This window comes from Haemorhous mexicanus, chromosome 4 (assembly GCF_027477595.1).
Source record: "Haemorhous mexicanus isolate bHaeMex1 chromosome 4, bHaeMex1.pri, whole genome shotgun sequence".
In the NCBI taxonomy this organism is placed as follows: domain Eukaryota; kingdom Metazoa; phylum Chordata; class Aves; order Passeriformes; family Fringillidae; genus Haemorhous; species Haemorhous mexicanus.
The window spans coordinates 40,949,472-40,961,703 of NC_082344.1; the positions used below are offsets into that span (position 1 = coordinate 40,949,472).

A 12,232-nucleotide genomic window follows, 5' to 3' on the forward strand; every position below is an offset into this window, starting at 1 on the left:
ATGGCATCCCCTAGTCCTGTTTATATCCCGCGTATGGCCCAGCACTCGCTCAGGGGGTGCCTTTGGCTTGGCCGAGAGGCCCCGTTGCACTTCTTTGACAAGGATATCAAACGAGAAATAATTATTGCAATAATCTTTTGAGGCAAAGAAGAGCTCCTGGGAATCACGGGGGAGAGGGGAGTATGTGTGGGAAAAAAAAGTGCCCAGACCACAAAACTGAGCAAAACGAAGAAAAAAAGAGCCTCACCACATTTTTTTTCTCTTTTGCTTGCCGGAATGCAGGCATGGCATACACATCCGATAGCAACGAGGTCCCGCATGTTGCAGAGTCCCCCAAAACTCAGTACTGCCAGCGCCTGATAGGGTCGCCGCCAGCAGCGGAGCACAGAGCCGGCCCCTCGCTACGTCCCCGCTTTCCAAAATCCAGACGAGCTCTAAAAATCCACTCTGCTGTCTTCCTCGGGGCCCCCAGGGGACACGCAGCCGCTGGGGATGTCCTCGCCTCCCTGGGAGAGGGCGACGGCGCTGTTTCGGGGCCGCAGCCGGGCCAGCACCCCGGGGAAGAGAAGGGCCGCTCCCGGGGAGGGAAGGGGAGGCGGGACGTGTCCCGGGGGAGTTTTGTACCTCTTCCTTTTCAAGGGGAGAAAAAAAAAATGCTGTATTCTCTTGAAAGAGAGCAGAGACCCTCGCTCCCTTAGCCATGAAACGAGGCTACAAGCCTAAAACACGCATCCGTGGGTCAATCTGAGGGGACAGGGCTTCAGCGACCCGGCTGCTCTCCACCCTGCCCTCCCTTCTCTCTTCTTCCCTGCACCCACAGAGAAAAGTTTCTGGGTGGGAAAGACTGCTATCCCTCCTATTACGTGTCTTTAACCTCGGTAAAAGCTCCCAAAAAAGTTTTGGCCCCCAGGAATTACCGGCCAGATCGACGGGATGCCGATGCCCCCGGGTGCGGGCAGGATGCGGAGCGCAGCTCACCGCTGTTATCAGGCCTTGGCTCCGCCGGCGGAGAGCTGAGGCCAGGGCACTGACATCCCCATCTACCATCAATTTACCTTCTGCTTCCCCATTTAGCTTTTAACGTCAAAACCTACATTTTTGTCGGCTCCGGTCTGTCTAGGGCTCCTGTGATTTAGCTGCGGGAATGGCTGCGCCTGAGAAAATAGCAACATCCTCGTTAGTGAGCAATTAAAAGAGATCCTCCTTAACGGATTCAGAGGGGCTCCCAGTTCTGATAAACTAACGTTACAAAACCGTAAAAATATTAATGTAGAAATATTGGACAGGCGATTTCTCTCCAATTAGGAGATTGGATATCGGAGCCGCCCGCCGGCCCTACCGCACATCCCCCGGGGGATTTGCTACCCGCTGACTTGGTCGAGGGAAGACCCAGTATTTGCAGAGAGGCTGCCCATGGTGTGTCCCACCACAGCCTGCGCAGCCGTCCCTCACCCCTTTTATTTTTTTCCTGTACCGCTACCAAAAAAAAAAAAAAAAAAAAGGTTAAATTGTTTGAGCAGGGAAGGCAGAGTTGCGAGAAGGTCCAGTTCATCAGCTGGGCAACTAAAAGGCAAGGAAAAGCAAACAAGGGGGCAGATTTCTTCTCTCCAAGTGTTATAAACAGAGGCAAGTGTCTGTAAACACAGACCCACGCCGGAGAGCAGAGTCGGGCTGCCTGACCCGACGGGAGGGAGGGCACATCACTTTTGTCTGGTTGTTGTAACCCCGCAACCTCCCCACTGTCAGCAGGGGCGGCGAAACGGCGCAGGGGCTCCCTTATCTTTTTATGGGCAATTGCACATCTACCTACGCTTACTGATGGGTCTCGTTGGGAACAACTTCCTTAGGCACGGTGGCACCGGAAGGCCGGCAGGTACGCAGCCCTGGACCTGGAGAGAAACCCCCAGCCTGGTTTAAGTAGAGGTGATTTGCGTAAAAATTTAAAATACAAGACCTAATATTATTATGGAAAAGGTGGAAAACATTGCCTTTAATCAGGAATGGACAAAAATACCTAGACCAGCTTCCTTTGGTCAAAACCATTCATTTTTTCCTTGCTTGCCTACGATACAGAAGGATGCCATGCATTTCCCAGCATTGAACTCTGCAGCTCGCCCTGGTACGGGGGAGAAGAAAAGTCACGAGACTGGCACAGGGATCCTTGTAAAGGAGTCGATAGACGGGGCGAAATATTTAAGGGAAGGAAGATCCTGTTGATGAAGTAATAAACGTATAAAAAGAGCCAGAGCATGGGCTGCTGCAGTTTGCAGCTGGATAAAAAAGGTTAAAAATAATTATACTCGCTGTGGCGTACTGGAAACGTGCAACCCTGGAGAGTTTTAGGAACCACAAAGTTAATATTAAGTTCATCGTAGCTCATTGTAAATCTTACCTATTCCCTACAGCACACCCTCCTCACCTCCCCCCGCAGACCCCCGCAAATCCCTTGCCTTGTTCGCTCTTTCTTCCTTGACGTAAAATTACCTGCTACATAATCACTCCGAGCAAAGCTCGCCAGCCTCCCTCGCCTGCCTCCGGCCCCTCTCCGGGAGGCCGCCCCCGCTGCGGGCCCGCGCCTGGCACCGCGGCCGCCCGGGCTCCGCCGACACGAAAACCGCGCGGCTCTGCTGCTCCTGACCCGCCTGGGGTTTGCACCCTTGTCCGTTTCCCGTTCGCAGTAGGTCTCCTGCATGGAGAACACCACCACAAGGAATTCCTATTCAGATGAACTGCCGGTTTCTGTTCAACACTCACGGCGCTGAGAGATCCCTCCCTCTACCCCTCCTTTCATTCAGTCACTTGCTTAAAAATAAAATTAGGAGGCATCTTTATAATTTAGTTTACTTCCGAATATTTTAAATATTATGAAAAAAAAGCCATAAACAACGCTGTTATTCAAAACATTTTGAGGTATAAAACATAAAAAGATTTGGATTTTCTTTTTTTTTTTTCTTTTTCTTTTTTTTTCTTTTCTTTTGTAAAAAACACACACAGTGGTTTATTGAGTACTTACAACGTTTACACCTTCAATATTAATTAGATTCCACTTTTTCCCTTACGGACGGAAGTGCACATAACCAATAACTGTTGAAAACATCTTCAAATACTGAACGACCACAACAAAATTACAACACTAAATACCGAGTCAATCGAAACATTGGTGCAACTGCTTCTGTTGAAATATAGCTTTATAATCCCATGAATATTTATATCCAAAAGGCCAAGTATTAAAGATACACTTCACATACACACTAATGCCAGGGAGGGATTTTTTTTTCCTTTTCTATGGTTCTGTTTTCCCCACGTGTTTTATACAGAGCAAATAACATTCACGAAACATTTAGAGACATTACCCCTTACCAAGCTGGAGTTTCCTCTTCATATATGGAATGCTTTTTCCCTCTCCTTCAAATATCCACATTTTGGGGGGTTGGGGGAGAAATTGCACATAAATAAACTGGATTATTCCAAATACAAAGAGTCCTCAGAGGAGAGCTCACTATCGAGACTAAGAGGACGGCTCCTCCAGTCCTGCCGTGCTCACTGCTTGAGCTCCAAAGCCCAGACATGCTGCGGCCAGCCAGTCCTCCCTTTGGTTTTCTTATCGTTGCTGCTAACTGTGCTTTTCAAGATTTCGTTCTGGGGAGACAGGATGCGAGGGGAGAGAGAAAACAGAAGGGGGAGAGGAGAGAAAAAAAGGTTAGATATATTCCTCCCCTTTCTAGGTCGCATCTGCTCTGCTTCAAGATCGAAAACTAGGAGGGTACCCGAGCTCATTGAGGCCTGCGGGCTTTGAGAGACATAAAGGGGACTTCCACGGCATCTCGCCGCGGGAGAAGCCGCCGCCCGTGGCAGGCCAATTCCCGCTCCGTGCCACCCCGTTGCTCTGTCGCAGCCGGAGAGCGGGGCTGGAGGCTGAGAAGCTCCAGCCATCCACTGGGATTGGGATAAAGCCCCCCCTAAACTATCCCCTCCCTGGGTGCCGGGAGAAGCTGGGGTCCGGCAGGTACCGGGGCAAAGCATCGGGCTTGCGGCCGGTAACATATGCGGGAATCAATCACACGCGAGCACGCCATGGGGCCTACACCAAATTGGGCTTGCGCTGCCTGGCCTAAACCGACTCTCCCGTTAAAAATCGAAAAAGCTGAAGCGCGAAGTGCAGAGGCAGGAAAGCCTCTCGCTGCGAGCCTCGAACTTGCCGAAGGCTTAAAGCTGGGCTGAGCTTAGCAGGTAATCATGCCTCCACATTTTCATTTAAGAGAGAAGAGGCTTGCTTCCTGCGAGATCACGGCTTGGGATACGGGACAAGCAGCAGCCCGGGAATAACCTCCCCGGGGGCGCCTTTTCCCCGCGGCTGCTCTCAGCCTCTGGGTCGGATCCGGAGGCCGACGGCCGCTCGCGGCTGTGCACGGTCCCGCTTTCGGCCCGCAGCTACGGCCAGGGACCGCTGGGACCGAGGCGTCCCCAGGGACATTCCCTGGCGACTCTGCCCAGCGAGGAGCCGGGTGCGCTCGGATGGGACGCCGGCGGGCGACCTAGCAGCCTCCCCTCCGCGGCTCCCCCGCCCCGTCCCGCCCCGTCCCGCTCCGAAGCACTGACCAGCTCTTTCTTCCTCTTCTCTTCTTTCACGTCTGTCTTCTTGATCTCTGCCTTGAAAGCCTCCGCCTCCCCGTTCTGGTCGTCCTTCGCCAGCAGGTCCATGAGGTAGGCGATGTAGCTGGTGGCCAGACGGAGGGTTTTGATCTTGGAGAGCTTGGTGTCTGCGGGCACGTTGGGGATGCACTCCCTCAGCTCCGCGAAGGCGCTGTTGATGCTCTGAGTCCTGCGCCGCTCCTTGCGGTTCGCCGTGCCCCTGCGTTTCACCGGCCGGGGCCCCCCGAGCCCGGGCGGGCCGTTCCCAGGCGGCACCCCCCCGTAATGGGAGTGGTCCATGCCCGGCGCCCCGTTGGCGTACTCAGGGCTGTAGGACAGAGCCATGCTGTAGTCGGGGGGGGACATCTCCGGGTGGCTGCTGATGAGCCAGCCGTGGAAGTAGGGGTTCTCCTCGTGGCCACAGCGGGTGGCGGCGGCGGCAGCGGCAGCGGCGGCGGCAGCGAAAGGGTAGCCCTCATGGTGCACCACCGGGTGGTGGGGGAAGCCGCCCACTAGACTCATCCCCGCTCCCTAGAGCACCCCACCCCGCCCCCCCGGGCCCCAAAACAAAGGCTTCCCCTCCCCGCCCGCCCCCCACCCCCGTCGCAGCGGCGGGAGATGCTGCCCGCCGCTCACCCCTCAGCACTGCCCCGCTGCCCGCTGCCTCTCCATAGGGCGCTGCTGCAGAGTCCCCGCGGGTGCCCGAGCGATCCCCCCTCCCCGGGCGCCGCCGCCGCCGCTCATGCGTTGTGCCTCCACCTCCTCCTCCTCCTCGCCCGGGGCCGGGTCTTCGAGGAAGCGCGCACAGAAAAAAAAAAAAAGAAAAAAAAAAAGAACTACGGAGAGATGTCGACCAAAACAAAATGGCTTGGCTTCCCAGCCTGGGATCTTCCTCGCCTCTTGCTTCCCTCCGCTCTCGCCAAGTCCGCCGCGGCCCGGCCGGGTGGTACTTACACGCGGCCCCCCTCCATGCGCCCCCGGCTCGGGGCGGGCGGGCGGGCGGCGCTGGCTCTGCCCTGCGCGGCGGCGGGGCCGTCAGTGCTGGGCGGGCGCTAGCATCTCTGCCCGCCGCGCCGCGCTGCTCAGCGTCCCGGCGCTCCTCTGGGGCATCCGCGCCGCTCGGCCGGGCGCGGCGGCGGCGGGCGGCGGCGGGGCTCGGCGCGGCGCTGGGCACTGGCAGGGCTCCCCGGCCCGATCTCCATGTACAGCTACATGTTTAGGGCCGCTCGGGTTAATATATGTCGTCAGAAGCCGCGGCCGCCAATGGCCGGGGCGGGGGCGGAGCCCGCCGCCCTCCGCAATAAAACTTTTTGATGTTCGCTCTGCTAATTGCCGAGCTCCTCTTTTAGGATTGGCTGCCCCTCCGCATCCCTAATGTAATTAAAACAAGGGGGGAAAAATTATCATGGAGGCAGAGGTTAATGCAAGTGTTTAGCAGATGCCTTACAGTAAAATCTGCATTTAAAAAAAAAAAAAGAATAAACCCCAAACAACAAAAACCCCCCTACAAACTCGTTAAAACTTAAATATCGGATAATCTCAAACCAGGTACAGTATGGATCCCAGAAGTTTCTTGGCAAAAGTCTATGTGAAATCTTGACAGCCTCTGAGGTTGCTTTGTGCCGGTTCGGTAGAGGAACAAATAAAACCGGCTTCGGAGGGCACTTCATCGGTGCCCGACTGCTACAGGCATGCCCCAGCAGCGCTCCGGCTCATGCTCGTATCGCTGGTTAATACACACCACGAGATCACCAGTTTCCGTGAGGAGGGAGGCGAAGGGGCTCTGCCTTGCCTGTCACCCGCCCTGCGACCCGGCTTAGCACGGGCTGGCTCGGGCTGCGCCTCCTGGCTGACCGAGGCAGAGGAGCGCTCGGGGCTTGGACGGGGGTGGTTTTGTAAGAATTGTTTTGAGTCATTAACGATAAGTCCGACTCTTACTGATTCTTTTCCAGCTAACTGCCTGCCCTGTGCACCTCCACCAGCCTTCACCGGAGTGACTCGCGCCTGAGACCAATTTCAGGCTTCTTGAACTCGTCTGATCGGTAAGTAACCGAATATTTTTTACAGCATGTTCCGAGCTAATTTTCTAGCTTTTACTAACAAATATATAAATATTTCTCAGCATTCCTGCTTCTGCAATAAAAAAGACCAGCATCTGCGGAAAGCAGGTTTAGTTATCGAAAGGGAGTAGTTAAATGTTTGCTTAGCATCCAGGCCAAGGAGGAAATCTCCTGTAGCTATTTAGGTGCTTTGCTTTAGTAAGCTTGAAGATATTACAAAAGAAAAATGGATCTCAAGCTGTAATTCATGGATAACTCGGAGGCGAGGTGCGTTTGTTGTCATACTCAAATGGAGCCGAGCATTACTAAATAGCTGCGAAATACCAAATACCCACTCTTATTTGTGCTGGCTGACGCCTAGGCTGATTCGGCGTGTATTATAATGCAGTTCTACAATATAGGCAGTGTGGAAAACTGTGTCAACAGGAGCTGAGAGGTCATAAATTAAAGAAAGAGAAAGATAGAGATGGAGGAGTCTGCGAAAGAAGGCAGCAAGAATTGTGGTCCAATTTCTGCAGCAGCTTAACGTGCTCTCCGGCTCCTCTATAGGGGCTGTGGGGGTACCTCGGGGGAAGGGCTGGGTGGTGGGAAGAGGGCGAAAATCAGCTCGATGCCCGGGGAGAGGAGGCAGGCTGAGCTCGGGCGGTCCCGGCCTGGAGAGTGCTGCTTGGTACAGGGCGGCTTGTTGGGACCCGGGGGCTTTGCGAGCGGGTCTGCCGGCTCTCGGCGGGGAACGCCCTGCAGGCAGTGGTCGGTGTCCGCGGGTGAGGCCGGCCGCCAAGGAGCAGCCTGCTGCGGTGCGCGGGGGCTGCTTCGTCGGGAGAATACTGAAGGCGAGGAGGAGTGCCGGCCCCGCGGTTCGGCAGGACAGGGAGCATAGAGTCGGACCTAGAGAGGAGACGCGCACGGAGCACAGACATGCAGGCGCAGGTTTTTATAAGCATATACACATATGCGTGAGCGTCTGGGTGTAAACTGAGTACGAAAGTGAAAAACTAGTCCAGATGTAGAATTGATGTATATACACATTTATCTCATACGTACACACACATGCTTGTAGCCAGCTGATGGATATCTGTATCTATACATGCACAAGCACACGTGTGTATATTGTGTTATCCCAAGGAAAGAATGGGTCTGCAGAATGGATTTTTAAATGTAAGGAAGGCCGTGGGCAGACGGTGCAGGCAGAGCCCTGAAGCCGCTAGGCAGCGTGTCCCCGCCGTTTTGGGATGATATGTCTGCAGGGTGCAGCTTGGAAATCCACCCAGTTTCTGCAGCGGTTCTCCAGCTTTGTTTTGCGGCCATATATTCCTGATGGGAAAAAGAAGTGGACATTGTTAAAGCCGGAAAGTTATATTGGCTTGCAAACGGGCGTGTGTTTCTTTACACTCTCCCTGTTTGTGTAAGACCTTTGCGATACACTGCAGGTTAGACTGCAACTGTGACAGTCTCTGTGACAAGACACTACGGCAGCTCTGATAACATCTCCAATGATGAAGGAAACGGAAAACATGAGACAGAGAAAAAGTAATAAAATATACAGGAGATATCGATCAGAACACCAGTCTCCAAAGCTAGCGTCGTGATTGCTTAATTAACTTTGGAGAAAAAGGATCTCTAGATAAAGCACCCAGAAAGATCTTATATATATATTTTCCTCTTATCCCAGCAGTTATTTATGTGTTTTATTAAGCGAGTTTTAGAGCAAATGCAACTCTCTTGTCCTCCCTCAGCTTTTAACGCTCAGAATTTCCCATCATGGGTTGCAGCCTTTTCTGTTTGATCCACGCGTTGAAAAACGCTGCAGCTCAAAGTACCTTTCCCGATACTATGCTCCAAGTCCGCTAAAAGCACCATCATTTCACCAACCTTACACTTATTGATTTGATTAGAAATTTTTTTGTGCACAAATCATATGGTGAAAAAAAAAAAACCCAAAAAAAGAAAAAGAAACTCTAGTCTTATGTCACTTTATTTCCCTGCCAAAATAGTTGCATGTTAGGCGGCGATTTATTTGGATTCTGCTGCCAAACAGGACTCTCCTAGCTTGCTATAATAAAGTAATTTTGGTGGAGACTGTGCCGAGGCTGGTTTTCTCTTCCTCTACCCGCTTTTTAAAATTTATTTTCTTTTATTTTCTCGGGAATCGGTGTGTGGGGGGGCTGTATCCTTAGGTTGTGCCCTGCGGTTCTCGCCCCTCCAGCCCGGCAGCCCTCCGCGGGGCCGAGAGAGAGGAAGGGGCTGCCCTTGCCCCCCGGTGGGTGCCCGGGGAGCGGGGCCGGAGCCCTGGCGGGGGGCGGCGGGGCCGGGCGCCCGCTCCGCGCCGTCGGGGCCACCCGCTGCCCTGCCCCGGCGCTCAGTCGCCGCCGGGCCGCTTATCGCCAGGTCATTTCTCTCCTCCGGGCCAAGAGTAGGGTGGGAGTTGGGATAACAGAACAATAGAGCTGTGCTCCCCCCTCCTCCCCGCCGGGCTTGTGTGAATTAAGCTAAATTGCAAATTAAGCTAATTTCTCCGAATCAGTCGGGGAAAACCGTATGGAAACGGGGAAGAGATGCCGACGCTGGGTGGTCGGAAACCCACATCTGCTGGGGACTCCCGGGCTGGCTGACCTGGGAACACTGCGCTGGGCCAGGCCCTGTGAGGAGCAGGCCAGGGGCAGAGAGGCGCCTCACCGGTGCCTGGGCAGCGAGTCCGCTCATTTGCTTCTTGACCGCACCTTCCTTTTGAGGAGCGTCCGAAACCGGTGGGGACAGGGCAGCTGCGGGAGCCGCAGTCACCGCTGAGGTGCCCGGTACCGACGCCAGACGTACCCATCTCTGCTCCGTGCAGCAGCACCGGGATCTCCCTCCACAATTTCCATTAAAGCCGAGAAATAATCAGACACACGAAAGCACCCCAAGGACACCCCGTTCTTTGCTTTTGAGGGTCTGCCCTGGCCGTGCAGCTCCCTCGGCGTCTCTCCTTTCCGCAGCCCCCTAAGTACCGGGGTGCCGATTCTCCTTTCTCCCGGCTGCCCACCCCATCGCTCAGCTGCCCGGTGCGCGGCTTGAAAAGCCGAGACGGGTTTGAATTTATAGAGTGCATGATGTCATTGACCCGGGACCAAACGTATCAGAAAAGGGGTATCATTCTCGGATGGATTCAGGGATGCTGGAGCATCCCGTATCCCAGGGATGCCACGCATCCTATATCTGGGGCGTTGCTTAGGAGCTCGTGAAAGAGCATGAACACACAAGAGAAGGGATTTTTGAAAAGAGGCACGGAGAAATATGATTTGGAGGTCGACCTGTCAGTGCGGGTTAATGAAAAGGACTTGTGCCTAATGGGCCTGGCTTGCACCCTCTCTTATGCTCACACAACCTGTATTTCAACGCCCAGGGCAGAGGGCGGGATCGGGCCCAGCAGGCCCTAATTAATCGCTGCCCTTGGAGGTGAAGGAACCCTGGTTTACGTTACTATTATCGGTAATGAACGCCCACATATTTCAGGCATGATAATCTCGCAGCCGTTGTGTATTAAAAAAAAAAAAAAAAAAAAGAAAAAAAGAAAAAAAAAAAGAAAGAAATAAAGAAAAAAGGAGATCAGGGATGAGAAAAAACCAAGACACCGAGACACTGACCATTTCATAAGTCGCAATGATTGGCAGCAAGTGCGGGACCCTACGTGTTTTACCACTGCATGTGCAAGCAATTATTCGAGGATTGCTTATATTTGTGACTGAGCATCCAGAGTTGCATTTAGACCCTGGACAGGAATCAGGGAAAGAAAAGAAAAACATAACGAGTTCCAACCAAGAGCCCTTCTTTGTCAGAAGAATAGTAATAAAGACCTTACAAAATTCTACAGTGAACACAGTGTGTCCCTATTTATTGGAATTGTTATGTGCATCCCCTATACATGCACGCATGTATAAACACGAACACGCTAACAGACAAACACGCTATTTTCCCACTTAATATTTGTTTGTATTCCCGGGAAAGAACATCTTTATTTGCTCTCGAGCTCGACTCTGATGAAATGGCTCGCGAATGTAATTGCCTTCATTAACGAGTATTTTGTAGTCCAGCATCTGAAGTTCAGACGGTGGAGGAAGGAGAAGGCTAGGCTGGCATCGTTTTGTGTTTAGGTTAACAAAAATCAACACTTCTATTGTCATTCTTCATGGAAAGACTCCATTTAACGAGGCTGGGGTTTAAGAAACCTTCATAGATCAAAGGTAACCTCGCTTGGCTTAAGAGAAAAATCCCTCTGGAGCAGTGAAAATTAGCCGCAATTTGGCCCTAACTACACTCCCCAAAATGTCGCTGTCGTCCTGCCGGTGTCCCTCGCTCCGTAGACTTGCTGCGCTGCACCCCGCTCTCGCTTGCCTGGGTTGGGCTGCAGCAAACGGGCTCGTCCGAAAATTCAGCAGCTGAGTCCTACAAATGTCGGCTGCACACTTGTTGCAAGCATCAGCCCGTACGGCAATTCCTATATGCGTATCTCGGTGTAATTGATCTGGCTGAGTGAGGTCTTTTTGGTAATTTGGATACACCAAGTCTCCAGTTAATGACATATAATCAGCCTTTAGGTCACTTGGTCATTCTCTTATTACAAACCCCTCCTGCTCTCTCTGATCTCCTTTCAAACTAAATTTCACACAAACAAATAAAGCAAGACAGGGACAAGTCCTTAAAATGCAAGAGTGAAATATTGGAGAATTGCTCTTGGGGAACTATAAACATTTTTTAAAAGAAAAAAGCGAAAAGATAGGACAGAACATCTTATCGAGAAAGAGAGCATTGTGTACAAAACACGGAGGGAAAACCGGTCTGGCTTGTGTTAAAAGTGACATAAAATTAAAATAAAATAATTACAAACAGAAATGCTATAATGTAAACAGAATACAGGAGATTTTACTAGAAACGCACGGCCGCATACCGTAATTTGTTGGTACAGATGATACCATGATACAACGTATTTGTGGATACACAAAATGTTTATTTGCTGCGCTTTAGATGGAAAAAAAAAATTCTTTATTCTTTTTTTCAGGAAAGTTAAGAAGCCGGAAAACGGAGAGGTGAATGTCATACACCTCCCCAGACTTGGATGGAAACGCAGCTGCGGCCAAAAGGAGTGGGTGTAAATGCGACAACAAAAATAAATACTTTATATCACCCTGCAGAACTTATTTTACTAAGTCAACACTTTGTTTTTCTGCAGCTCACCTTTTCTTTCCTCTAGGGAGAGACAATGCTCACTTTTTATTAGGTATTCCCTAAAAGTTTATTTTGATCTCCGTCCAGGTGTGTGTATACATATATATATACATGCACACGTTTATATACAATCAACAGGCAGAGGTTCACGTGTGAGCAGAGGCTGGCGCCCCGGGAAGACAAGCGTTCAGATGCTCTAGGTAAGACCCCAGGGCCCTACAGGCTGCAGGCAACTCGCTGCAAAGCCAAGCCCCGTTGTTCGGAGCTAAAGCTGACTTATAAAACCGAGAGCGGGGAGATATCAATGTCATTCAAGTGTTAGCAAGTTGGGAAAGCAG

At 52.0% G+C, this 12,232-nt stretch overlaps 1 protein-coding gene and 1 long non-coding RNA gene across 2 annotated transcripts; one reads left to right on the forward strand and one right to left on the reverse strand.

Annotated features, from left to right (window-relative positions):
- Positions 1-2,823: 2,823 nt before the first annotated feature.
- Positions 2,824-5,172, reverse strand: HAND2 (heart and neural crest derivatives expressed 2). The gene is made up of 2 exons (XM_059844544.1): positions 4,600-5,172; positions 2,824-3,639 (listed from the first exon to the last, which is right to left on the reverse strand). Exons 1-2 carry the CDS (start codon positions 5,152-5,154, stop codon positions 3,541-3,543), a joined length of 654 nt encoding a protein of 217 aa, XP_059700527.1. The 5' UTR covers positions 5,155-5,172; the 3' UTR covers positions 2,824-3,540.
- Positions 5,173-5,823: 651 nt separating this feature from the next.
- LOC132326429 (uncharacterized) lies at positions 5,824-11,864 on the forward strand. The gene is made up of 3 exons (XR_009486237.1): positions 5,824-6,180; positions 6,585-6,674; positions 11,728-11,864. It is a non-coding gene; the product is annotated as an uncharacterized LOC132326429 (long non-coding RNA).
- Positions 11,865-12,232: the final 368 nt, after the last annotated feature.

What these genes read in the sequence shown, in the direction of transcription:
- HAND2 (XM_059844544.1), bottom strand. Translation starts at nt 5,154, where the DNA reads ATGAGTCTAGTGGGCGGCTTCCCCCACCACCCGGTGGTGCACCATGAG. An exon ending in AGAAGAGGAAGAAAGAGCTG is followed by an intron (nt 3,640 to 4,599) that starts GTCAGTGCTTCG and finishes CTGTCTCCCCAG; the next exon opens with AACGAAATCTTGAAAAGCAC.